At 42.0% G+C, this 24824-nt stretch overlaps 1 protein-coding gene across 1 annotated transcript in view; it reads right to left on the reverse strand.

The window, feature by feature from the left end:
• IQGAP2 (IQ motif containing GTPase activating protein 2) overlaps nt 1-24824 on the reverse strand; it is a 306733-nt gene that overhangs the window by 97344 nt on the left and 184565 nt on the right. Inside the window, exons 7-12 of the mRNA XM_006051068.4 lie at nt 24419-24532; nt 23600-23778; nt 21439-21526; nt 16857-17020; nt 14091-14251; nt 5000-5124 (exon numbers count right to left, since the gene is read on the reverse strand). Coding sequence (XP_006051130.3) covers nt 5000-5124; nt 14091-14251; nt 16857-17020; nt 21439-21526; nt 23600-23778; nt 24419-24532 — 831 coding nt within the window. The remainder of the gene's footprint in view (nt 1-4999; nt 5125-14090; nt 14252-16856; nt 17021-21438; nt 21527-23599; nt 23779-24418; nt 24533-24824) is intronic.

The raw sequence follows: 24824 nt of genomic DNA on the forward strand, positions 1-24824 counted from the left end.
GACCCCATAAAGACCATTGTTAAGAATGAAAAAAATCTATAGGAGGAAAGGGACTTTCTAAAATACATAGAAATTATTCTAGATTATGATACTCCAGTATGTTGGAAGAAGCAGCAAAAATACTTCTCTAATGTGCAAGTTAGGTTATCTCAAAACATTGGAAGAACTTGGGAAAGTCCAATACTAGCCACATACAGGGTATTATCACTTCACCCTTATTTATAAACTGGAGAGCATGGAACACTTATGTCATTCTCTCAACATCCCCTTGGGTCTACTGTTCTAAATATTTTTAAACATCCCACTCAAGAATGATCTTTACAGAGCTACGTCTGAGAAAGAGAATGATGTATGTACCTAATGGCCAATCACCTGGGAATGAGTGCCGTCCAGCTGACTTGATTGAAATCACCTGCTCAAGCTTTTGGTGTGTTTATAGGAACACAAGCTGCTGATGTCATAGTCAGTGACCTCACAGGGGCTGAAAAACCTTCCCAGAAGTCCCCTGGGCACATCTGCATCACGTCCTCTGTTCATACATAAAGAGAAAATCCCATTTGGGCAAAGATTGTTGAGCCTCAACTCATGGCCCACTTATTTGAATCATCATATGATACTATAACATTCTAGTCCAACAAGAGGGTGGGCATTTCCTTAAAGATGTCAGTATCTGAGACATTACTGTCTCAGTGAGATAACTGACAAAGAATGGTACCTACCAAATTTAAAAAGCAAAAATTCACAGGAAGAAAACCTTGTCTAAACTCTCTGGTCAAACTAATGCTCCACTAAGGTTCAACTGGGAAAAGTAAGCTTTCCATTAAGACATCAGCAGAGCATCCAAATCGGAGGAAATGCATTTAACAGCTTCTCCACTCAGTTCAGCTTTCACATTTCCCATCAGCAGCACACCTCATCCACACCATGATTTAGACACGGGATTAGACCCTGGAGTGTGTGGCAGGGGTGAGGTGGGAGAGCAATGCACTTTCAAGATGTCCATGAGAAGTTCTCAGCTCTTTCAGATGATTTAATTTCTATATTATGCAATTCAGGCCTGGCAACGGTATATTTAATTTAGTTTTTAAAGCAATCACCTAAACAGATGATGTCCAACTCAGTACTTCAAAGCGTGCTAAGTCGTGTGTGACTCTTTGCAATCCCATGGACCTCGTAGCCCATCAGGCTCCCATGTCATTGGGACTCTCCAGGCAAGAACACTGGAGGGGGTTGCCATTTCCTTTTCCCAATACTTCAAGAAATTTAAGTAAAAATACTCCATTTTGACAAAATGACAAACCAAAATAGAGAGAAATTAAATCTTTTATATTAAGTCCCCTAGAAAGGAAATATAGTTTCTAGATGGCTAAACTAAGATCATGGCATCCGGTCCCATCACTTCATGGCAAATAGATGGGGAAACAGTGGCTGACTTTATTTTTCTGGGCTCCAAAATCACTGCGGATGGTGACTGCAGCCATGAAATTAAAAGACGCTTGCTCCTTGGAAAGAAAGTTATGACCAATCTAGACAGCATATTAAAAAGCAGAGACATTACTTTGCCAACAAAGGTCCATCTAGTCAAGGCTATGGTTTTTCCAGTGGTCATGTATGAATGTGAGAGTTGGACTATAAAGAAAGCTGAGCACCGAAGAATTGACGCTTTTGAACTGTGGTGTTGGAGAAGGCTCTTCAGAGTCCCTTGGACTGCAAGGAGATCCAACCAGTCCACCCTAAAGGAGATCAGTCCTGGGTGTTCATTGGAGGGACTGATGTTGAAGCTGAAACTCCAATACTTTGGCCACCTGATGCGAAGAGCTGACTCATTTGAAAAGACCCTGATGCTGGGAAAGATTGAGGGCAGGAGGAGAAGGGGACGACGAGGATGAGATGGTTGGATGGCATCACCGACTCAATGGACATGGGTTTGTGGACTCGGGGAGTTGGTGATGGACAGGGAGGCCTGGCATGCTACAGTTCATGGGGTCGCAAAGAGTCGGACACAACTGAGCAACTGAACTGAACTGAGATGGCTAAAAGAAATGTGATAATTGCTGTATGATACGTCTCGTGGAGAATAACTTAATAGTACAGCTACTTAGATAAATGCCACACAAATCTAAAGAAATTTTGCTTAAAAGTATTCATCTAAGGACTTCCCTGCTAGTACAGTGGATAAGAATCCACCTGAAAATGCAGGGGACATAGGTTTGATCCCTGGTCCAGGAAGGTTCCACATGCGGCGAGCAAGTAAACTGAATGCCCCAACTACCAAGCCCAGGCACCTAGAGTCTGCTCCGCAACAAGAGAAGCTTTCGCAATGAGAAACCCGGGCAGCACAAGAAAGAGAGCCCCTGCTTGCCACAACTAGAGAAAGCATGGATACAGCAACAAAGACCCAGTGCAACCAAAAAAAATAAATAAACCAAAAAAGTATCCACCCACAAGGAAATCACTGCGGTCCAGAGGTTGGGACTCCACACTTTCATTGCTGAGGGCGCGGGTTAAATCCTTGATTTAAGAACTAAGATCCCACAAGCTGTGTGGTATGCCCCGCCCCGCCACCCGCCCAATTTACCTACAAAAGACCACTTTTTTTTAAAGTTATATACATGTTACGGTTTTTCTTTTCCTGGTAAAAGCAAAGGCTCTATCTGATAATCTGGGACAAAAAATGGCAGGTCCCTCCCCCCCCTTGTCAGTGTCAAGAATGAGAATAAAACTATCTTCATTCAGCACTGAGAATTGATACATCTTCACCTGTATTAACAGGACATACAGAAATCACCAAAGCAAACTTGGATTGCGCATACGGTCACAAAAAATAGGGAAAATGTTAGAAAACAAAGATGCAACATAATTTTGTGCTTTGCCAACATTTGAGTGGCCTTAGCCAAAGCACCCAAACCATGGCTGCACTCTGCAAGTGTGGAGCCAGGGGGCCGAGGAGGAAGGCAGGAGGCTGGGGGCCCGAGCTTTGCAACAGGACACACACACCAGTGCCATCCCCACACCCCGAGCCCCCACTGATGATGCTGAGCATCTGCTTAAACTGCTGCTTTCCTCACAACTAACATCTGGCAAGAACCACTAGCTCCCCAGCCAACAGGCCAGAAAAGATCCAAGTGGGTAGAGAGTCAGCTATCTGATGGCAGGGATCCCCAAATGCAGAGAGGCAGCAGAAAGTCCTGCAGTCACAAAAGGGGAAACAGATCTGTAGACAACTCTTGAAAAGGACAAAATGGAAAAAAGTTCAGCGATCAGTCTAACAGTGGCATTTACGTTACGCCACGTCCAGGCAGCACCCTCGGACCCTGCTTTCTACGAGAGGTCTACAGTGAGAAGTTGTTTAGCCAAAAAGTAAACCTGGTCTTGATACTGGGCACAGGGCTCACAGAAAGTCATAAAGAATGTGAAGAAAACTCTGCAAATGCAATGAACAAAGTCAAATGTTTTATCTCCAGTGACTGTAGTATAACAAAATGAGATACTGTATTAGAAGGCCAGATCTAAGAGCTTAACCAAAACAAACTAGAACAAAACATTGCAAACTTTGGTTATGTTTATAAAGAGTAAGCATAGAGCTTAAGCATTTTTATCTTTTGTATACAAATATTGGCTGTATTTCCCATGTTGTAAGTACATTCGTAAGCCTATCTTATACCCAATAGTTTGTACTTCCCACTTGCCCCTCCCACCTTCCCTCTCCCCACTGGTAACCACTAGTTTGTTCCACGAGAGATCTGTGACTCTGCTTCTTTTTTGTCACATTCACTAGTCGTTGTATTATTTAGATTCCGCATATTAGTGATCTCATACAGTATTTGCCTTTCTCTGTATGACATTTCAGTTAGCATAATGTTCTTCTAGTCCATCCATATTGTTGCAAAAGGCACAATTTTACTCTTTTTTATGGCTGAATAGTATTCCGTCACACAGACACAGACACACACACGCACACACTACATCTTCATACATTCATCTGTTGACGGAGACATTTAGGTTGTAAAACCTTACAAAAATATACTAGGACAAAACATTCTGAGAGCTCCTAAGTTCTAGAAACACAGCAAATCCCCATGATTTGAGATCATAAACAATAGTTAGACTGTGTTGTAATTTCTTCTTAGAGCAGGAATATGTGTCATGCCGCTGCTGCTAAGTTGCTTCCAACTGTGCGTCCGACTGTGCGACCCCATAGATGGCAGCCCACCAGGCTCCCCCGTCCCTGGGATTCTCCAGGCAAGAACACTGGAGTGGGTTGCCATTTCCTTCTCCAATGCATGAAAGTGAAAAGTGAAAGGGAAGTCACTCAGTCGTGTCCGACCCTTAGCGACCCCATGGACTGCAGCCCACCAGGCTCCTCCGTCCATTGGATTTTCCAGGCAAGAGTACCAGAGTGGGTTGCCATTGCCTTCTCCAAATATGTGTCATATTTCAGAATAATACACAAATGAAAGGTCAAAATAAAGTTGAGTGCTTAGAAAAACTGAGTTCTTTAGTCATTTTTCAAGCGTGCATGTGCTTAGTCACTCAGTCATGTCCAACTCTTTGGGACCCTTTGGACTGTAGCCCACCAGGCTCCTCTTTCCTTGGGGTTTTCCAGGCAAGAATACTGGAGTGGGCTGCCATTTCCTTCCCCAGGGGATTTTCCTGACCCAGGGATCAAACCTGTGGCTTTTCTGCATTGCAGGCAGATTCTTTACCTGCTGAGCCATCAGGGAAGCTCAAGTACCAGGAAATTTTAAAAGTTAGGACTTGTATTCATGTATTTTATTCTATTCTTTTATGTCTTATGTTTGCTGTGTAATGTTTATAATGCATTGGGATAGTAGCACAGAAATAACATTTATATATAAATACATACATACCTGTAAGAAGAATGTTTTCTCATAGGGCTCCATGAGCACAAGATTGGCAGCCCTGATCTAGAGATCTGTGCTGTCCAGCTACCTCATTCTCCCACCATAACTAGAGAAGGAAACTCTTCCATACTTACGGTCATTCTCTTCTTGAATTTCGATATTAACCATATCAATACAATTCTGAATTTCATTCCAGCTTAAGGTATCTTGCTCTTGGGATAAGGCTTCCAGTTTAATGGCAAGAAGAGCATTTGCATAACTGTAGGAGAGAAAACAAGCATACCGCCTATCAGAGACATTCATTCTTTGCTCATGTTACGCGCCTTAAATTTGGCAGGCATCTTAAGTCTGACACACGTGGCCCAATGTGATGTTATGAAGTTAGACAAAGAGTAGAAAGGCAAGTAAAAGTGTCTCATGCAGCTCTGTCAACATACATCAAGCTCACTTAGACTAATAATGTTTCTGTCCTTCAAATACTTCTAGGCACAAATGTTTTTTAATAAAAAGTCCCTCAAATTCCAATCTTGTATTTATCTCAAGCAAAGAAACCTCAACCTCCTTAACTTTGTGAAGTTACTAGTTTTTTTTAGTAACTATTTTTCCTTCCCTTTGTATGTCTTGGTTCTGCTCAGACTCCAGATGACTATTATGATGTAAAATTCAGAATTACCATGGCTTCTAATCTTTCCATCAAAGGTCCTTTTTTTTTTTCCTCCTTCTTTCACCAAATCCAAGCCTTGAGAGCACCCCCACCTTTTTTTTTTTTATTTTTACTGTAACCCTAACATAGCTGGGTTATCTTGTAGCCTAATCAGATCAGATCAGTCGCTCAGTCGTGTCTGACTCTTTGCGACCCCATGAATCGCAGCACGCCCAGGCCTCCCTGTCCATCACCAACTCCCGGAGTTCACTCAGACTCACGTCCATCGAGTCAGTGATGCCATCCAGCCATCTCATCCTCTGTCGTCCCCTTCTCCTCCTGCCCTCAATCCCTCCCAGCATCAGAGTCTTTTCCAATGAGTCAACTCTTTGCATGAGGTGGCCAAAGTACTGGAGTTTCAGCTTTAGCATCATTCCTTCCAAAGAAATCCCAGGGCTGATCTCCTTTAGAATGGACTGGTTGGATCTCCTTGCAGTCCAAGGGACTCTCAAGAGTCGTCTCCAACACCACAGTTCAAAAGCATCAATTCTCCGGCGCTCAGCCTTCTTCACAGTCCAACTCTCACATACACCCAATGACAAATCAAATAAAATGCAACTAGAGTTCCAGAAACCTTGGTGAAGATCATGCGACTTCACTGCCTGTTTTCTTGACAAGGTGGTGCGTGAGTTGAACTAGAATGTCCTGGAATTCCTCTTCACCTGTCCATTCCTCAGGCTTCACACAGCTACTACCTCGCTCCTGTGTCTGCTCCCTGTCATCCCACTCTTACACCTCAATCGGACCCCTGACCCTCCTCACCTTCTGGAAAACAGAACTTGGTCAATGCTCTGATTATTTTTCTTGTCTTGAGAAATTTTGGGGAAAAAGATAATCTGATACTTCATCTTGACATATTACTAAGAGACTTTCGTTTCTTAGTCATCAATTTTCCCATTTGAAATTACAGAAACAATGTTACAACCGTAAGCTAACATGAGTAAGTTATTCCTGGCCAAAGTACAGAAACGCAGTAGTTTAATTTGCTTGTGCGTCTTTATACCAGAGAAGTGAAGATTAATCCTCTACGTATATACTGATTCACTTTGCAATTTGACTTCTGAATAGAACCAACAGATTTACAGCAGAGGTTCAAAGAAGTAACACTGCATTGAATCTATAACTGTTTTCTCATTGTGACAGGTTTTCTCAAAGTTCTGCACACTCCAGGTGACACTGAGATGTCTTCCATTGGGTGCAGCTTGAAAGAGAAAAGTATCATTCAGAATAGGACGCGGTGGGGAGGACTCATTTTCTGTGTCTGAACAAGGCATTACCTAATACAGGCTTGAAAGTGTCTCAAGGTCCTGTGTGAGATTCTCACCTTATCAAGAGTAAACCTAAGAAAATACTTTTCTACACTTCCGTGCATGCTAAGTCACTTCAGTCATGTTTGACTCTCTGCGACCCTATAGACTGTAGCCCACCAGGCTCCTCTGTCCATGGGGATTCTCCAGGCAAGAATACTGCAATGGGTTGCCATTTCCTTTTCCAGGGGATCTTCCCAATCCAGGGATTGATCTGGGTCTCTTTCATTGCTAATGCTGCTGCTAAGTTGCTTCAGTCGTGTCTGACTCTATGCGACCCCATAGATGGCAGCCCGCCAGGCTCCCCCATCCCTGGGATTCTCCAGGCAAGAACACTGGAGTGGGTTTCCATTTCCTTCTCCAATGCATGAAAGTGAAAAGTGAAAGTGAAGTTGCTCAGTCATGTCCGACTCCGAACGACCCCACGGACTGCAGCCTACCAGGCTCCTCTGTCCATGGGATTCTCCAGGCAAGAGTACTGCAATGGGTTGCCATTTCCTTTTCCAGGGAATCTTTCCAATTCAGGGATTGATCTGGGTCTCTTTCATTGCAGGCAGATTATCATCTGAGCCACCAGGGAACCACTTATGAGTAGCAATATATAATACATAACACTGACCATGATGACAATGGATAAACTGCAACTTGCACTCACTAGTATCCATTATAGATGGTGACCATTCTATAAGAAAGTGCGAAATCCTTTCAGGCATTTCATATATCTGACATCTAAATGATGACCCAGTGGGAACAAAATGGAAAAGCTTAAGGATGAACAGAAGGAGAAAAATAAAATCCACACTCACCCACCATTTCCTCGTAAATGAACAAATACTAGCAAAAGGGAAAAATATGATGAATAACACAACAGAGCTCCACAGGCGTTCCATATGAGTATTAGTCTCCAGCACTAAAGATATCAGCTTCTTGTAGTTTACCCAACAGGTCTATGTCTTTTCCCTCCCCACCTTTCTGAGCATTCCCTTTGGTGTCTGCTATGGTTAGCACACTTGGGGAGCTTTGAAGAAGACTAAAATGTCAGCTTCATTCAGCAGATGCTTATGAAGTACAAACTGTGTACAAAACCTGTGGCAGGCACTATCGGGAGATTGGAAGGGACAAGATGCAGCCATTATGTCAGGGAGCTTTCAGCGAGTGTGCTAAGTCGCTTCATTTGTGTCTGACTCTATGCGATCCCATGGACTGTAGCCCATCAGGCTCCTCGGTCCATGGAGTTTTCCAGGCAAGAACACTTGCGCCACCTGGGAAGCCTTTCAGCTCATTAGATAAGATGAAAAAAAGCTCAAATAACAGCAGAGCATGGGAAAAGTCATAAAATTAGAGGTTGCACGTAAGAGTGGAAGTAACGGAGTTCCAAGGAAGGAGAAGCAGACAGAAACCCTCACCGATGGAGCAGCTGGCCTGGGACAGGCTCACAGAGGCTCTGGAAATGCAGAGCAGGTGCTTCTGTTGGGTGTGTGTTTCTGTGCTTTACAGATGAAGAGAAAGGGGCTTGGCTAGGAAGAGTCACACAGATTATGTTTGGCTCCAAGGCTATGTTCCTTTAACCACATCATGTTAGTTCTCAGAAGAGATGACGTTAGCTGGGGTGGGAGAAGCATCAACTAGAAGACTAGTTCACAGAAGCATCATCTCTGGCAGGGAGAGCTTGGGAGCTCCAGAGCTGTGCTAGGTGGAGATGGGTGACAGGCATTGTGTTCCTAGTGGTGAGACAAGTATGCTTACGAGCAGATAAGCCAGAAAGAACAGCGTGTGTCTGGATCCAGCTTGGCTGAAGCACAAAATACAAGGAGGACTATAGGAGGACTATAGCTAGAGCTAAGAGCAGAACACCACGTTGAGGGTAATTCAGATGAGAACAGAGGACAGTCGTAGGGAGGTGCATGATAAACGTAAGTACATTTTAGAACAATTAATCTGGGAACACCGTATGCCCAGAGCCAATGCCAACCCTGTATCACTCTTGTGAGAATTGGGCAAAAGAATCTTTCTGGGAAACAGAGTCCCAAGGGCAGAAGTCATGGTAAATGGGTAGTGACCTTGTAAGAATTCACAGCCAGGTGGCCCTGCCCAGCACCCGTGTACTATGAAGAAGTTCTAAGACCATAAGGGAGAGCTATCAGATCAGATCAGATCAGATCAGTTGCTCAGTCGTGTCTGACTCTTTGTGACCCCATGAATCGCAGCACGCCCAGGCCTCCCTGTCCATCACCAACTCCCGGAGTTCACTCAGACTCACGTCCATTGATTCAGTGATGCCATCCAGCCATCTCATCCTCTGTCGTCCCCTTCTCCTCCTGCCCCCAATCCCTCCCAGCATCAGAGTCTTTTCCAATGAGTCAACTCTTCACATGAGGTGGCCAAAGTACTGGAGTTTCAGCTTTAGCATCATTCCCTCCAAAGAAATACCAGGGCTGATCTCCTTCAGAATGGACTGGTTGGATCTCCTTGCAGTCCAAAGGACTCTCAAGAGTTGTCTCCAACACCACAGTTCAAAAGCATCAATTCTTCAGCGCTCAGCCTTCTTCATAGTCCAACTCTCACATCCATACATGACCACAGGAAAAACCATAGCCTGGACTAGACGGACCTTTGTTGGCAAAGTAATGTCTCTGCTTTTGAATATGCTATCTAGGTTGGTCATAACTTTCTTTCCAAGGAGTAAACTTCTTTTAATTTCAAGGCTGCAGTCTCCATCTGTAGTGATTTTGGAGCCCAGAAAAATGAAGTCTGACACTGTTTCCACTGTTTCCCCATCTATTTCCCATGAAGTGATGGGACCGGATGCCATGATCTTAGTTTTCTGAATGTTGAGCTTTAAGCCAACTTTTTCACTCTCCACTTTCACTTTCATCAAGAGGCTTTTGAGTTCCTCTTCACTTTCTGCCATAAGGGTGGTGTCATCTGCATATCTGAGGTTATTGATATTTCTCCCTGCAATCTTGATTCCAGCTTGTGTTTCTTCCAGTCCAGCATTTCTCATGATGTACTCTGCATATAAGTTAAATAAACAGGGTGACAATATACAGCCTTGACAAACTCCTTTTCCCATTTGGAACCAGTCTGTTGTTCCATGTCCAGTTCTAACTGGTGCTTCCTGACCTGCATACAAATTTCTCAAGAGGCAGATCAGGTGGTCTGGTATTCCCATCTCTTGCAGAATTTTCCACAGTTTATTGTGATCCACACAGTCAAAGGCTTTGGCATAGTCAATAAAGCAGAAATAGATGCTTTTCTGGAACTCTCTTGCTTTTTCCATGATCCAGCGGATGTTGGCAATTTGATCTCTGGTTCCTCTGCCTTTTCTAAAACCAGCTTGAACATCAGGAAGTTCACGGTTCGCATATTGCTGAAGCCTGGCTTGGAGAATTTTGAGCATTACTTTACTAGCGTGTGAGATGAGTGCAATTGTGCGGTAGTTTGAGCATTCTTTGACATTGCCTTTCTTTGGGATTGGAATGAAAACTGACCTTTTCCAGTCCTGTGGCCACTGCTGAGTTTTCCAAAGTTGCTGGCATATTGAGTGCAGCACTTTCACAGCATCATCTTTCAGGATTTGAAATAGCTCCACTGGAATTCCATCACCTCCACTAGCTTTGTTCGTAGTGATGCTTTCTAAGGCCCACTGGACTTCACATTCCAGGATGTCTGGCTCTAGGTCAGTGATCACACCATCGTGATTATCTGGGTCGTGAAGATCTTTTTTGTACAGTTCTTCTGTGTATTCTTGCCATCTCTTCTTAATATCTTCTGCTTCTGTTAGGTCCATACCATTTCTGTCCTTTATCGAGCCCATCTTGGCATGAAATGTTCCTTTGGTATCTCTGATTTTCTTGAAGAGATCCCCAGTCTTTCCCATTCTGTTGTTTTCCTCTATTTCTTTGCATTGATCGCTGAAGAAGGCTTTCTTATTTCTTCTTGCTATTCTCTGGAACTCTGCATTCAGATGCTTATATCTTTCCTTTTCTCCTTTGCTTTTCACTTCTCTTCTTTTCACAGCTATTTGTAAGGCCTCCCCAGACAGCCATTTTGCTTTTTTGCATTTCTTTTCCATGGGGATGGTCTTGATCCCTGTCTCCTGTACAATGTCACGAACCTCATTCCAAAGTTCATCAGGCACTCTATCTATCAGATCTAGGCCCTTAAATCTATTTCTCACTTCCACTGTATAATCATAAGGGATTTGATTTAGGTCATACCTGAATGGTCTAGTGGTTTTCCCTACTTTCTTCAATTTAAGTCTGAATTTGTCAATAAGGAGTTCATGGTCTGAGCCACAGTCAGCTCCTGGTCTTGTTTTTGCTGACTGTATAGAGCTTCTCCATCTTTGGCTGCAAAGAATATAATCAATCTGATTTTGGTGTTGACCATCTGGTGATGTCCATGTATAGAGTCTTATCTTGTGTTGTTGGAAGAGGGTGTTTGTTATGACCAGTGCATTTTCTTGGCAAAACTCTATTAGTCTTTGCCCTGCTTCATTCCGTATTCCAAGGCCAAATTTGCCTGTTACTCCAGGTGTTTCTTAAAGTTGAAAACCCACCCTCTTGGGCTTCCAAGAACCTGGTTAAAAGCTAGCATGGAAACTGAGATGTTGAGGCTGTAGGAGACCACTTGGGACCAATGCAACGATCCATATAAGAACCAAAGGGGCTCAAGAAACTCCTGTTGGTATTGGGTCATCCAGGTGACCTGGAAAGTGCTAAAATTTGTGATTTTATTTTAAAATAAAATTTTAGAAGTCTTTCATACAGAATATTTGCACTCTAAAGCCTATTCGTGTCCCCAGTTGAAAATCACAGGTTCTCAAATGGGGTGTGGGTCCATTTCCTTAATGGGTTATTTGTAAATTGAGATAGAGGAAGAGAGGATTTTTAATCCTCAAAGTGGGTGATTTGGAGGGAGGGGGTACTGTCATTTAGAGGGAGGTTGCAGGGATGCTCTGTGTCTTGAAAATGATCTCATCAACAAGTCCCGTTAGACCATTAGGCTTCATAACAAAGAGACCAACTCTGCCTTCTCTAACTGAGAAAGCAGAAAAGCCTAGTTAGAAAAGAATGAATGAGGACGGCAAAGACAGAGCAAGACCAATCTGGAGGTCATTTCAAAAGCAAAAGCGAAATGTCTAACTGAAGTGGTCGCTGGGAAATGGAAACGTTATGCAGAGGTGCGGTGCACACACACTGGCTACTGTCTGGGAAAAAGTGAGCAGGCTACGCATAGCTCAAGGGTGTCTCACAAAGGCAGAGAAAAACTCACGTTAACTGGAGGTGTCTAAGCTTGGAGGAGAGGATGGCGCCATTAACATAAACAGCAGAGGTCGAAATAAATTACCTTGGAAATAGACTCTAAGAAGTTATAGAAACCAAGTCGTCAAATTAAGTTGCATAAGAACATCAGTTTTTCCAAGATGACCAAAAACAAGCAAAGGCCACTGTTCTACTAGGGCTTCCCTGGTGGCTGTTCTACTACTTTGGGGCCATTCTCTACATAGACAAGTGGTCAAATGCCATTAAAAAAAAATCTAGCAAGTCTTTATTTCTCCTGTACGACTGGACTGTACGTCACTCAAGAGAATTACCTACTTCCGCAATTCCAGAACCAGTAAGTGCTTTTGTCAAGATCTATGCAGACATCGCCCCCTGGTGGTCACAAGAATCCAAGCTGGAAATTCACTCGTTTTCACTTGGGCTTTTGTCTTAACCTGGAGAAGGAAATGGCAATCCACTCCAGTACTATTGCCTGGAAAATCCCATGGACAGAAGAGCCTGGTAGGCTACAGTCTATGGGGTCACAAAGAGTCGGACACGACTGAGTGACTTCACTTTGTCTTAACCTCTAATTGGCCTCACATCCAGAATGGCAGGGTTCACTCTGGTGACATCCACCTCTGTATGAGAGTGTTCCTTTCCCTTTGTCCCTTTTGCTTAAGCAAAGGAAGCTGCTCGAAGAGAGTCTGAGCCCTTGATCATCCATAACTGCTCACTTATAAGTAAAATGAGGGTTTCCCTGGTAGCTCAGCTGGTAAAGAATCCGCCTCCAATGTGGGAGACCTGGGTTCGATCCCTGGGTCGGGATGATCCACCAGAGAAGGAAATGGCAGCCCACTCCAGTGTTCTTGCCCAGAGAATCCCATGGATGAAGGAGCCTGGCAGGCTACAGTCCATGGGGTTGCAAAGAGTTGGACACAACTGAGCGACTTCTCTTTCTTTCTAATTGGGCTCCTTATCCTGGCCCTTGGACTGCAGGGAGGTCAGTCGTAAAGGAAATCAGTTCTGGATATTCATTGGAAGGACTGATGCTGAAGCTGAAGCTCCAATCCTGTGGTGACCCAATGCAAAGAACTGACTCATTGGAAAAGGCCCTGATGCTGGGAAAGACTGAAGGTGGGAGGAGAAGGGGACGACAGAGGATGAGATGGTTGGATGGCATCACTGACTCGATGGACATGAGTTTGAGTAAGCTCTGGGAGTTGGTGATGGACAGGGAAGCCTGGGGTGCTGGAGTCCATGGGGTCGCAAAGAGTCGGACACGACTGAGCAACTGAACTGACTGATGATTCTGGCCCTTAGTTTTCTCTCTGTATCTGCTATAGTGTTTTTGATTCTATCAACTATACTATTGAGTAGCTTATTTCAGGAACAAGAAATAAAAGACACTAAGTTGAGATCGTTACCCACTGTCACGAGCCACTGGGGTCTCTGGAGTCCTTTGGTTTAACCATCAGAAGAATGAGGTTTGAAGCTCAACTGCCCAACTTTGGGTCCACAAATCCAGATTCAGTTTCGTCACCAGTAAACTAAGAAACCGGTCTGGACGATTATTAAGGCTGCTTCCAACTCTTCCACATTCTGTTATTTTCTAAAGAAGCCCAAGGGAAGGTATGCATTCAACATTTATTTTACTTAAGCCTGTCAATTTTTGCTAATAATATATACAGTAAGAAACTGCCACAGGATGCTCCGTCTTAGACTCTGTTCCTCTAAAAGGAAAACTGGGAAGAAGGATTCAAATATTTGAAGGACTCTTAGAACAAAGTAGACTAGCTTTTAAGAAAATGAGCATGGCAAAAAAAAAAAAAAAAAAAAGTAAGCATGGTTATATGGATTTCTTCAGGAAGGAATAAATCGTTCATCTGTGAGGTCTGCCAAACACACATCTCTGCACTGAAAGGAAGTTTGGAAAACGTTCCCTTACCGTTCCACATATGTCTCGTCCAGATTGTTAAAGCCTATTGTCGGACTTCTAAGTTGATTCTGCACAGACACAAGATCGCTGCTCTCCAAGGCCTGGTTGAGTAAAGCTACAGCAGATAGCATTTCCACCGCAATCAAGAGCTCCTCATGGGCCAAGTAGTTCTGTTAGGAAACATATGGTAATATAAGCTCCCCAAATTCACACACCCCATGTATGTGATGGGGGTTCAGAAGGTTCACTTCAAACAGTACAGAAAAGTCAGAGATTGTGAGAACCCAGGACAAAGAGGGCTGCCTGGTCATCTATTTTTCATTGGCTTTCAAGAACAGGTCAGTGGCTTCTGGATTTTCCTTAGATGCTCGTCTGGGGAATTGAGTTAATTACAATCCTTAGTTATGACTCCATAAACATCTGCATGGCCACAGCCTCTTCCTATCTGCAGGTATACTGGCTGCCAACAGGCTTAGTCTTACCAAATAATTAAGCTACTGGTTGGATAACATCGTTGCTGTCTCTAAGTGCAGAGTAGGACATTAGTATAACTAATGACTTTCAGTTTGAATTAAGGGTAAGGAAAAGAGGGGAGAATTTTACCTAAAGATGATAACCCTGGAAGAGTAAATCAAAGTCATTAAGCAATATTGATTTTAAGTTTTAACAAGTTAGTCTAAGTCACATTTTTATAAGTGGGTAGAAATTCTAAATGTACTCTAGGGTCTAGATATTTGAAGAAATGTGAGGCAAATTTTAATGAAAAGCAGGTAAGGATTAGGTTTATTTAAAAAATAAGTCTCAGGTTACAGAAAGCCCCTTTCACCATTCTTTTCCTTTTAACCATTTTATACTGACTTGGCCCAGCTTCAAAAGGGTTATTTCTTCCATCCTATTGAAGGAACATAGAGGAAGCATGAAAATAAAATTTTTAAAACCCTGATATCTATCTTTACATTTAGGATATTGTATATTTCGTATGTATAATATTAATACCAAAATGCACTATAGCTTTCTGGTTCTCCATGGAAATTTCACAGTGAATTGATTTTAGATTAACAAAGCACAATTTTATGTTCCAAAGCAAATGGGAAGGAGGGTTTTTATAGGGAACATGTAAGTTTTATCCAAAGACCTTACATTAACTCTGAGTTTAACATAGAAGGAAGGTATCGAATTACAAGTAAAGAGCAGAATGGAATCATTTGAGATTCACCATAAATACCCAAAGTGGTATACAGCCAAAAAGATGAGGGCAAATAAAGAAAAAACGGATGAATGTGCTAGAGTGTACGTAGCTTTAGGCCGCAGAGTGAGAGAAACGGGGACAATATGAACAAGAGAACCCACAGGCAGTTTAAAGAAATAACTTATTTTTCTTTTATTACAAAATAGAGTTGACCACTGAGCAACACCAGAGTTAGGAGCGCTGAACCTCCACGCAGTCCAAAATCTCCACAGGGCTGTTGTTGTTCAGTCACTAAGTCATGTCTGACTCTTTGTGACCCCGTGGACTGTAGCCCACCAGGCTCCTCTGCCCCCATGTAAGTTGGTCCTCCGTATGCTCATCTTTCTGTACCCTAGTTTCTGCATCCTCGGATTCAACCAACTGTGTATCATATCATACTATAGTATTTACTATTGAAAAAAATTCACATACAAGTGGTATGCACAGTTCATACTGCAATAGCTATTTATAAAGCACTGTAACTCTTAATAAGCAAGGATAAGAAGACAAACCCTACTACCCAAGGCCTTTCGTGACACACACTTTCATTAATTTTTAATTCATGCAAACATTTACAGAGACTTTGGTTTTTTAAACTATTTTCCTTTTTTGATTGTAAAAAATAAGATAATGCTATATATTTCAATCTCATTTTTTCCATTTAATAGTAGGGTGTGCAGTCTGTTACTGGTTAAACATATGGTTTCCTTCCTTTCTTCAGTACTATAGATAAAAATGTCCCTGTATATTTGTGAGTTGCCTGTTTATGCTCTATGCTTTCCTCCTCTTGTTTTTTGGTAGAGCACTACTGTTTTTGATTTTAAGATCCAATGTCCTTCCATGTTTTTTCAGAACTTTAATTTTTAAATGATTTTTTACACATAACCTTTCATACTGGAAATTTACTCTATTGTGTGTAGTGAGGTAATGTTTTCTTTCCCAAATGGCTAAATGCTTCTAAGGATTTCATTTCTTTTCCCAGGTCTTTGAAATATTAGCTCTTTCATACATTAAGTTCTTGGCACTGCCTTTAGTATTTTTCACTCTGTTGCATTGTTTAGGTTAATCCTGTACTAGTACATATGCTCTTATTTACTGTAACCTTATATGATTTTACTGCTTAATCCCATTAACATAGTAAGAACAGACACTGACAAAAATCAAAGCCATGGTGCTAATGCTCTTGGTTGCAGATTTCTGGAAATCTAAATCAACAAAGTTAGATATTAAAAAAAACTTTCAGTCTGTTATTAAATTATACCAAGTTTTTCAAAAATCACACAGAAAATAAGAACAACTAGTTTTCAGTGCGTATTTGTGTAGAGCCCTGACTGCATTTCCTAACTATGCTCTCAGATTCTTTAAGGAGATGAAAGGCAGGAGTTGAAGAGGAAGGTGGTGTGGAATTGGTACAGGGAAGCCAACGAGACCAGCGACTGGCACAAGCTGAAGACACTCCACTCCACTCCACTCACCTGTCCTCAGCAGCACTCCTTGTTGCTAGGACTCAGAATGAACATCCTGTAACCAAGTCTCTTCTGACTTACCATGGCGTTCTGCTTCTGGAGGTTGAAAAGTTCATTCTGATACATCGCAGCCCCAAAGGGATAGACAATGGGCAGCTGGGCCTCTGGTCTCTGCAGTGCAAGCAGGGTGTTCTCAGGGTCACCCTCCCGAATAACAGCATTGATGTGGTCCACTGCAGCCAGCCCTGGGGTCGGAGTAACATTTCATCAGAACCTGTGCCTTTCCCACTGCGGCCTGACCCCACCAGCCCACACTTCCAAGGATTAAAGCCTGAGCAGTCATCTTCCATGAACTCTGAAAAGTTGCATTTGGATGGTAAGCAAAGCGTTGGAACTGGTAGCTTGTAATTGGAAAACAGTCTAATCCTTGGAGCTAGTCCCTACAAGAACTGCAGCATTGATAAAGCTGGAGTTATAAGGTCATTTCTGCCTAGCATGACTTCCCTGCAAAATTCTTCCTTTCAGGTCCAGCATTGGAACCAGTTTTCCCATAAAGTCCTCACAGGGCTTCAGTTTCTGAGAATTTCACACCTTGGGCATTGTTTTGGTATTTAGGACTGGGCCATGTGTATCCCACAGGCATTGCTCTTTAATGCTCTTTGTGTGTTATCTCTGCCTCCCCAAGGAGATTAAAGATATGTGAAGACCAGAAGCAAGGCTTGCCCTGCTTTTATCTTCCCTCTGAATGAGCACCACGGGACCCCACAGGAGGCACTTGGACACAATGCTGTTTGATCTAGAACGGTCAGTAAGTCTCTAAATAGTCTTCCTCATCTCTTGTGTTTTGTAAAGTGTGGTTTTTTTAGGGGAATATAATTTCAGATATGTTTTTAAAAATATTACAACCAAAAGTCATATGAGTATATAATTCTACCTTGGAATGGTGGTCCCCATGTGTTAGTATGGTTCCAAGAACTTCAGTGGATGCCTGAAACCAAGATAGAACCAAACCCTGCAGGTACTGTTCCCCCGCTACCCCCCCATATATACACATCTGTGATAAAGTTTAATTTTTAAGTTAGGCATAGTAAGAGATAAACAACAATAACTAATAACATTCTTAGGACTTCCTTATTTTATACTGGTAGAGTGTCCCTCTTAACATCTTAACTATTTCTCCCATCCTATCCATCTCCTTCTGGCAAAAATTAGCTTGTTCTCTGTGCCTATGACTCTGTTTCAGTTTTATCTACTGTTATTTTACAATTTTTCTTGTTTCTTGAAGTAGTTGTGTATTGCTATATACTTCTCTCTTGGAGCTGCTTTTGCTATGACCCATAAGTTCTGGCAAGTTGGGTTTCCATTTTCATTCATCTCAAGCTATTTTTTTGATTTCTTCATTGACCCATTAGCTTTCCACTTAAAGAAGGCATGTAATAGCTTCTTTTTGGCATCTCTGAATTGCTAGCATCCCTACTCTCGGGCTCTGGGGCCATTATTAAGCAAAGCAAGGACGGCGTGGACATAAGGACTATGACACCAGACAGTCTGGTGACTGAGACGGCTACTAAGTGACTGAAGGGTGGGGCCTCCCGGACAAAGTGACGATCCACGTGCCAAGGGGGTGGCGCGAGAGTTCACCATGCTACTTGGAACAGCAGGTAACTGAAAAGACAGGCGTTATTCCTGGAAATTTCCATCTAACATTTTCAGACTGCAATTGACAGTAGGGAACTGACATTTCCGTCAAGAAAACTGTGGATAAGTGGGGAGTGGGGTGGGGGAGAGCTACTGCACCATTTAACCTAAAAAATAAAAAAACGCCCTCATCACAGACATGCCTTGGTTTACATTACCTGATCCAATCAGAAGCTCTGTGATGTCTCTATGAGTTATAACATTCAGATTATAAAGATCTGAATTTTAGTGACCACATGGAGGTTACTCGGAACAGTAAGTTCAGTATAGTTTCAAGAAAACAGAAATGGAATTGTGACTAAATGGAAGAATGAGTGATGGACTCTGCTACCGGGCAACAGAAACTGGGCGGAACCAGTGGGGTTTGGCCTTACAGAGAAGGTTTCAGGTTAGTAGAGACAACACAGACCCAGACATTTCTAGAGTTTTCAAGGATTAGTCTGTTTCCCTAACACATGACTAGACTACAGCTAAGATTATTCTAACCCTTTTTAACAGATGGGAATTTATCTTCTCTATCTATATTCACACGGAGCCAAGCTCAATAGCTTTTCTACTGAGATACCTCATTCAAGAACAGGGAACACTTAGAAGTAATGCAGTCTTTCATGCCACACCCCAGAAAACTTACACTTTTAGAATAAGTTAGAATAATACCCTAAGAACCCAAACACTTTTTTCTATTTTTAGAACTAGTATGAGAAATGAAAGAATTCCAGAAAAGAAGGTCAGTGTTTGTCACGTTTGATGCTCTGTTAAGGTTATCCAAGGCCTTTTGGTTGTGTCTCGAATTATCCTGAATAGAACTGTACTTCACCTTTGAAAACTCTATTATATAAGTTTGGAAAACTGGATGGTAAAATATTACAAGAAAAAATATATCCTTTAAAACACTCTTAATGAGCCATTTCTTCTAAAAAAAAAAAAAAGAAATATAAAGTAAGCTTAACCACTCTTTTACACTCTGCATTTAACAAAGTCTCAAGCCCTCATCTTAACAGAATATATGTAATGAATGGAAAGCATGTATCAAACTCCAAGTTAAATGACTGCAGTCCAAACAAATCTGAAGCCTCTGAAAACAGACCTGGTACTGTTATCATCAAAGCTGTCACCTTCTGCCATTACCATGGCTGCTACAAATGTAGACACCTCAACATTTTAATATAACAAGCTCAACGACTGGGGGAGAGCTTGTCAAGTAGCTACACTGACATATTTTAAAGCATACCATTGTCTCATTGTCATGTCACTGGCTAAAATACGCTTTGGAGAATTTTTTCAAGACTAATACTAGATATTTCTAGTATTACTATAAATTTTCCAATGGGGAGAGATCAAAACCTTCAGAATAATCATGTTCTATGCATTTAAAGCCATTAAACACTGCAATGTCTTTCATAATTTTAGCTGGTTATGCATTAGTGCAAATCATCTCATGCTTTTTACTTAAAAGTGGGAAAAAAGCATAGTCAATTTGGCATCAAATTTGTCCTCAGGAAATTGTGTCATTCAATCAAGTAATGAAACATTTATATAAGGTATTATATTTAACATGAAAAAGATATCTATTCTAGTGGTTATAAACATTTCAAAAATAAAGGATGGCATAGAGCTAGGGAACCATTTCCCCACTAAGCTTATGAACCTCAGATGTCTCGCTGGCAATATTAGTTTCTTCCTATAATCCATTTCTGTCAAGCATAATGAAATTCTCAGCTTTCAAACAGAGCAGAAAGAGAAACTTGAAATTGTACTTCATGTATCATCACCAACATGTTCAAAATTTAATAAGAATAAAAATAGGAGCACACATCTCAAAATGTCAAGGTGTTCCTTAAAGAAAGTAATCCTGGTGCTCGCAGTACTTGTAAGTGGAGGTAAATTCTCAAACCCACTCGGGTTAACTCCTAGACATATCTATCAATTTTCCCTGGGCCTCCTTATTTGAAGCCTGTAATATATGCCTCTACCAGCAACTTAGAGGAACACTCTTGATTAAAACCTACAGATGTGCGTTTCCTTGAAGGCGGTAAGAGCCATAAAGAACATTCAAAGTTCATCTAGCAGGTTACACCGAGGGTTTAGGACTACCAGAATTAGTGGACACTCCAAGTTTAAACCTGGCAGAAGTTCACATGCCTTATTAAATGGACTAACTGGCCTTTGATGTATTCATTTTCAGGGTATATGTGGGTTATTTAGGTTGACCTTGGGGACATAAATGTCAAAGAGAATTCCTTACTGCCTCAAGTAAAAATAAATTTTATTAGAGAAACAAAAAAGACCAATAAAGAGACTAGTGTATCTAAAGTTGCACATGCTTATTTTAATCACCCCAGTTTTTTGTTCTTTATAGTCACATAACTGAACTAGGTACCAAGGAGAACTGTCCTGTGTGACTCTATGGAGTCTCAGGGCCATGGGATTCAAACCTGCCACGATGTGATTTTTAGGTCTGCCACATCTTATTCACTTGCACCAAAGCTACACAAGCGGTAAGAGAACAATTCTTACACACTGCAGACTAATAATTCAGAAGTAATAAAAAGCAGAGGTGTCAATAACAGCTTTACAATTCCAATAAAATGTTATCATATAATCCTGGGCAAGAAATGAATATCGTTAACTCATAATCTTTACTAAAAGAACTTTAAGGTTAGCCCAATAAGGGATAGGTTCAAAAAATGACATACGCTGTTCCTGTGATGAAACAGGAAGGTACAGTCAACCTGCTTCAAGATGTTTTGAGGTACTTTGCATGGACGGGGGACAAGAGGGCCAGAAAAGCTCCATGGAAAACTAGCAGATGATGCACCAGAATTAAGAGCAACACTTTTAGTGGATCTGTCATCATATAAGGCACTTATATAAGGATATATGTTAAGAGTTTTGCTGAGATTCAGATAAGAAAAATTTGCATCTTATAGAAGTATCCATTTCCTTCATATGATCCATTACTCACTGTTGACTTTATTGATATTGCCTTGGATTTCTGCTTGTGTCAGCAATTCTTCATATGCATCTCTTTCTTCTTCTGAGACACAGTTATTCTGCAAAACAAAGGCTTCATTGATTCTTGAGGTTAAGTGTTTCCAAAGCTTGATATTCAAAAGCAAAACCTTAAAGAGTGCTAAAAACCATTTGTTAATATTCATGTGAACTCGATACAAGCATTTAAGAGTGCCTGCTCTGTGAAGAGCACCAGGGTTAGCTATGCCAGCAAGGGTTACAAAATGAACAACAGACCCAGTGACTCTCTGTAAAGCCCTAATTGTCTAATGTGGAAAACATTAGGTTGGACTACTTGATACTGCCATTTTTTTGTAGATCAAAACCAGCTGAATATTGGCCATTTGATTCAGTCTAACAGAAAAATCAAGAACATAAATAACAAATATAGCAGAACAACATATATTCTAGGGAAGTACACGGGTGGAAAGAAAAATTTTACAAAGAGACAACAACTGAGGAGGGCCTGGGAGAGGGGGCTTCCCTGGTGGCTCAGATGGTAAAGAATCTGCCTGCAACGCAAGAGACCTGGGCTTGATGCCTGGGTCAGGAAGATCCCCTGGAGAAGAGAATGGCTACCCACTCTGATATTATTGCCTGGAGAATCCCATGGACAGAGGAGCCTGGTGGGCTACAGTCCATGGGGTCAGATATGACTGAGTGACTTTCATCATCATCATGGAGGAAGAGAGTAATGTTCAAGGCAGAGGAGAGAGAGAAGGATGTAGACAACAGGATTTGATCACAACGGTGAGAAAGCTTGGTGTGTCAGGGCTACAGTCAGAGTGCGTGTCGTGGGTTAGCCAGGGGAGGTAGGTTGGGTATGCTGGAACCTTTTGAGGCCAAAAGAAGGACCTGTGCTTGACTCAGTAGGCAGCAGGGAATCAGGGGAGGTTTCTGGAGGGATGATGTCAGATCTGTAGCTAAAGATCAATTTTGCAACCTGGAACTCGGGAGAGGGGTTGGCTTGGAAAATGATAGGAAGCCAGGGAACCCAAGGGGAAGAGCCCTGAGACAAGGTCAGGAGGGGCAGGGCTGAGGCAGGAGTGGTGACACGAGAAGGGGGGCGGATGGAGATCAGCCCAGCAAGAAAAGGCGGCACAGGGTAGTGATGCCCAGGACACAGAGGGCATAAAGAGAGTTCTGAAACAGTGTGGGGGTCATTCCAAAGGGAAGTCAGTACAAGGCACGTTTCTGAGAAGGGTAGGGTAGGGATGAGCATCTTCCTGATGGGGTGGGGCAAAGGGATGAGGGCATCAAGCTGACAGCTTGAGTTCTTCAACAAGTAGACGAGCTCAATGGAGGAAGTGCAGAGAAAAGAGTGATTCAACGTCAGACGTTGAAGGCTCTCCACATTTAGGGGGAGGAACAAGCAGAGATGTGAAGAGATGCAGAAGACGTCCACAGCAGCAGAGAGGCCCAGAAAACATGGGTGGGGGGTGGCGAAGCAGGCAGTTTAAGGCCAGGGGCAGTGTGGGGCAAGTGTGCCCAATGCCATCCCCTGAGAAAAAGCGAAGATAAAGGGGCTACTTTGGTAACGGAGCTGAAGCTGACATGGCAAGACTTTAAGGAGGGGAAAGCTGGTGAAGAAGTGGAATCTGAGTGCTAAGTTTTCCGTAAGACAGGAGGCAGGAAATATAAAGTGAGGGTCAGGAGCTGACTTTCCAAGGAGGGAACTCACTTCTTCAAATACGAGGGGAAACTATGGGGAAAATACTAGGAAAGCGAATTCAAAAGCGTCTTCTCTAACCTCACCACACTCAATGATTAACCTCTAGTAATAAATCTGAAGGTGAGCCACCTAATACGAGGTCTGCTGGTGCTATTCAACTAGGGAAAATCTTTAACTGCTCCTTCTACACCTTCTTGATAAGTTTTCAACATGATCTTTCATCCTTGCTACCTGTAATACTCATCAAAAAAGAAAACCTAATTTCCTTACAGAGGGTATGGTCTTCTTTTTCCTTTATACTTCACCAAACCAATAGCCTGTGGCTAGAGAGACCATAGCCAGTGGCTTTAAAAATATCCCTCATAACATCAAAGCTTTTTCAAACTAGCAATGTATAACCATGCTTATTACTGTATTGAGCACTCAGAATCTAACTGAATACCTTCAGCCTTGCATTTTCCTCTTTTCTTTTCTTGGCTTCCCAGAGTTCCTTCTGATATTCCTGTGCGAGATCGTCATCCACTAAAGTCAAGACTGCGTTTGGGTTTCTTAGAGTCACAATGGTCTGCTCAGCGATTCCTTTTTCAATAGCTTCATTAATGGCTATGACTGCAGCATGCACTGCAAAGTAAAAAGAAAAAAAAAGAACTTTATCAGCAAAAGCCAACATGGACAGGTGTACCGACTGGGCACAACTAAAGCAGTTTTACTTTCTTCCATGGGGTCCAGTCAAGAATGCAGACAATAGAACCTCAGACACATCACAGCACATCCCTGCGACAACCTCCCCACCTGCGCATTTATCTCGGGTCCTCAGCATCTGTTACATGATTCCTATTCATTTGTTCAACTTGCATTGAATGTGAATCAAACACTATGGCAACCACTGGGAGTTTGCAGGATGACACTTTGAAAGTATCATGCTGTTTTCAAGAGACGACTGCAATTTAACTCGCAACATGGAAAGATTCCCAGCAATGAGTACCCTGCCGCTGAAATCTAAGGACAAAGAAAGCAGAGAAATGTTTGGGAGAGTAAAGATATTTCTGGAACTTCTTAAATTGCATTGTACAAGCAGATGTCTAGAGTCCAAGGTCAATTATTTGGTTATATTCTGATGTGCTCCAATCAATTACCTATAATACATATAAAAAAATTTAGAGTGCTTATAATATCTTCTAAATATCCGATTTCTTATAACCAAAATCAAGAATAGATAAGTCTCATGCCATTGGCAAGTCTGAATCTTAAGTAGACTCACGTGCAGCTTCATCCACAGACAGTTCATTAGCCAGAATACCACCTATTTTGCTGAAAGATGGCATTTGTATTCCATATTTCTCAAGCTCCTTTCTCATATTACTGATTTCCTCCTCTGAAAAAGAACAACAGCCAAAAAAATCAATGAAAGCCATAGAGATGGAGGCAGGAATGAGGGTATTTGTGTGAAGAAATGTGTTCATCAAGAACATGGGGTCAATTCTAAAGAAGAGCCTTAGAAAGAAGCCAGCCTCCCTTTCTCATTTCACAAAGGTGAGGAAATAGATGCTTGGCAGAGCCTAAAGACAATAAGCAAGTTTTCTCCTCTGATCAACAGAAAGGAAAAAAAGGGAATCAATATCAAAATGAAAAAAAAATATTGCTACATTTTCTTAATAACCACACTG

This window comes from Bubalus bubalis, chromosome 11 (genome assembly GCF_019923935.1).
Source record: "Bubalus bubalis isolate 160015118507 breed Murrah chromosome 11, NDDB_SH_1, whole genome shotgun sequence".
NCBI lineage: Eukaryota > Metazoa > Chordata > Mammalia > Artiodactyla > Bovidae > Bubalus > Bubalus bubalis.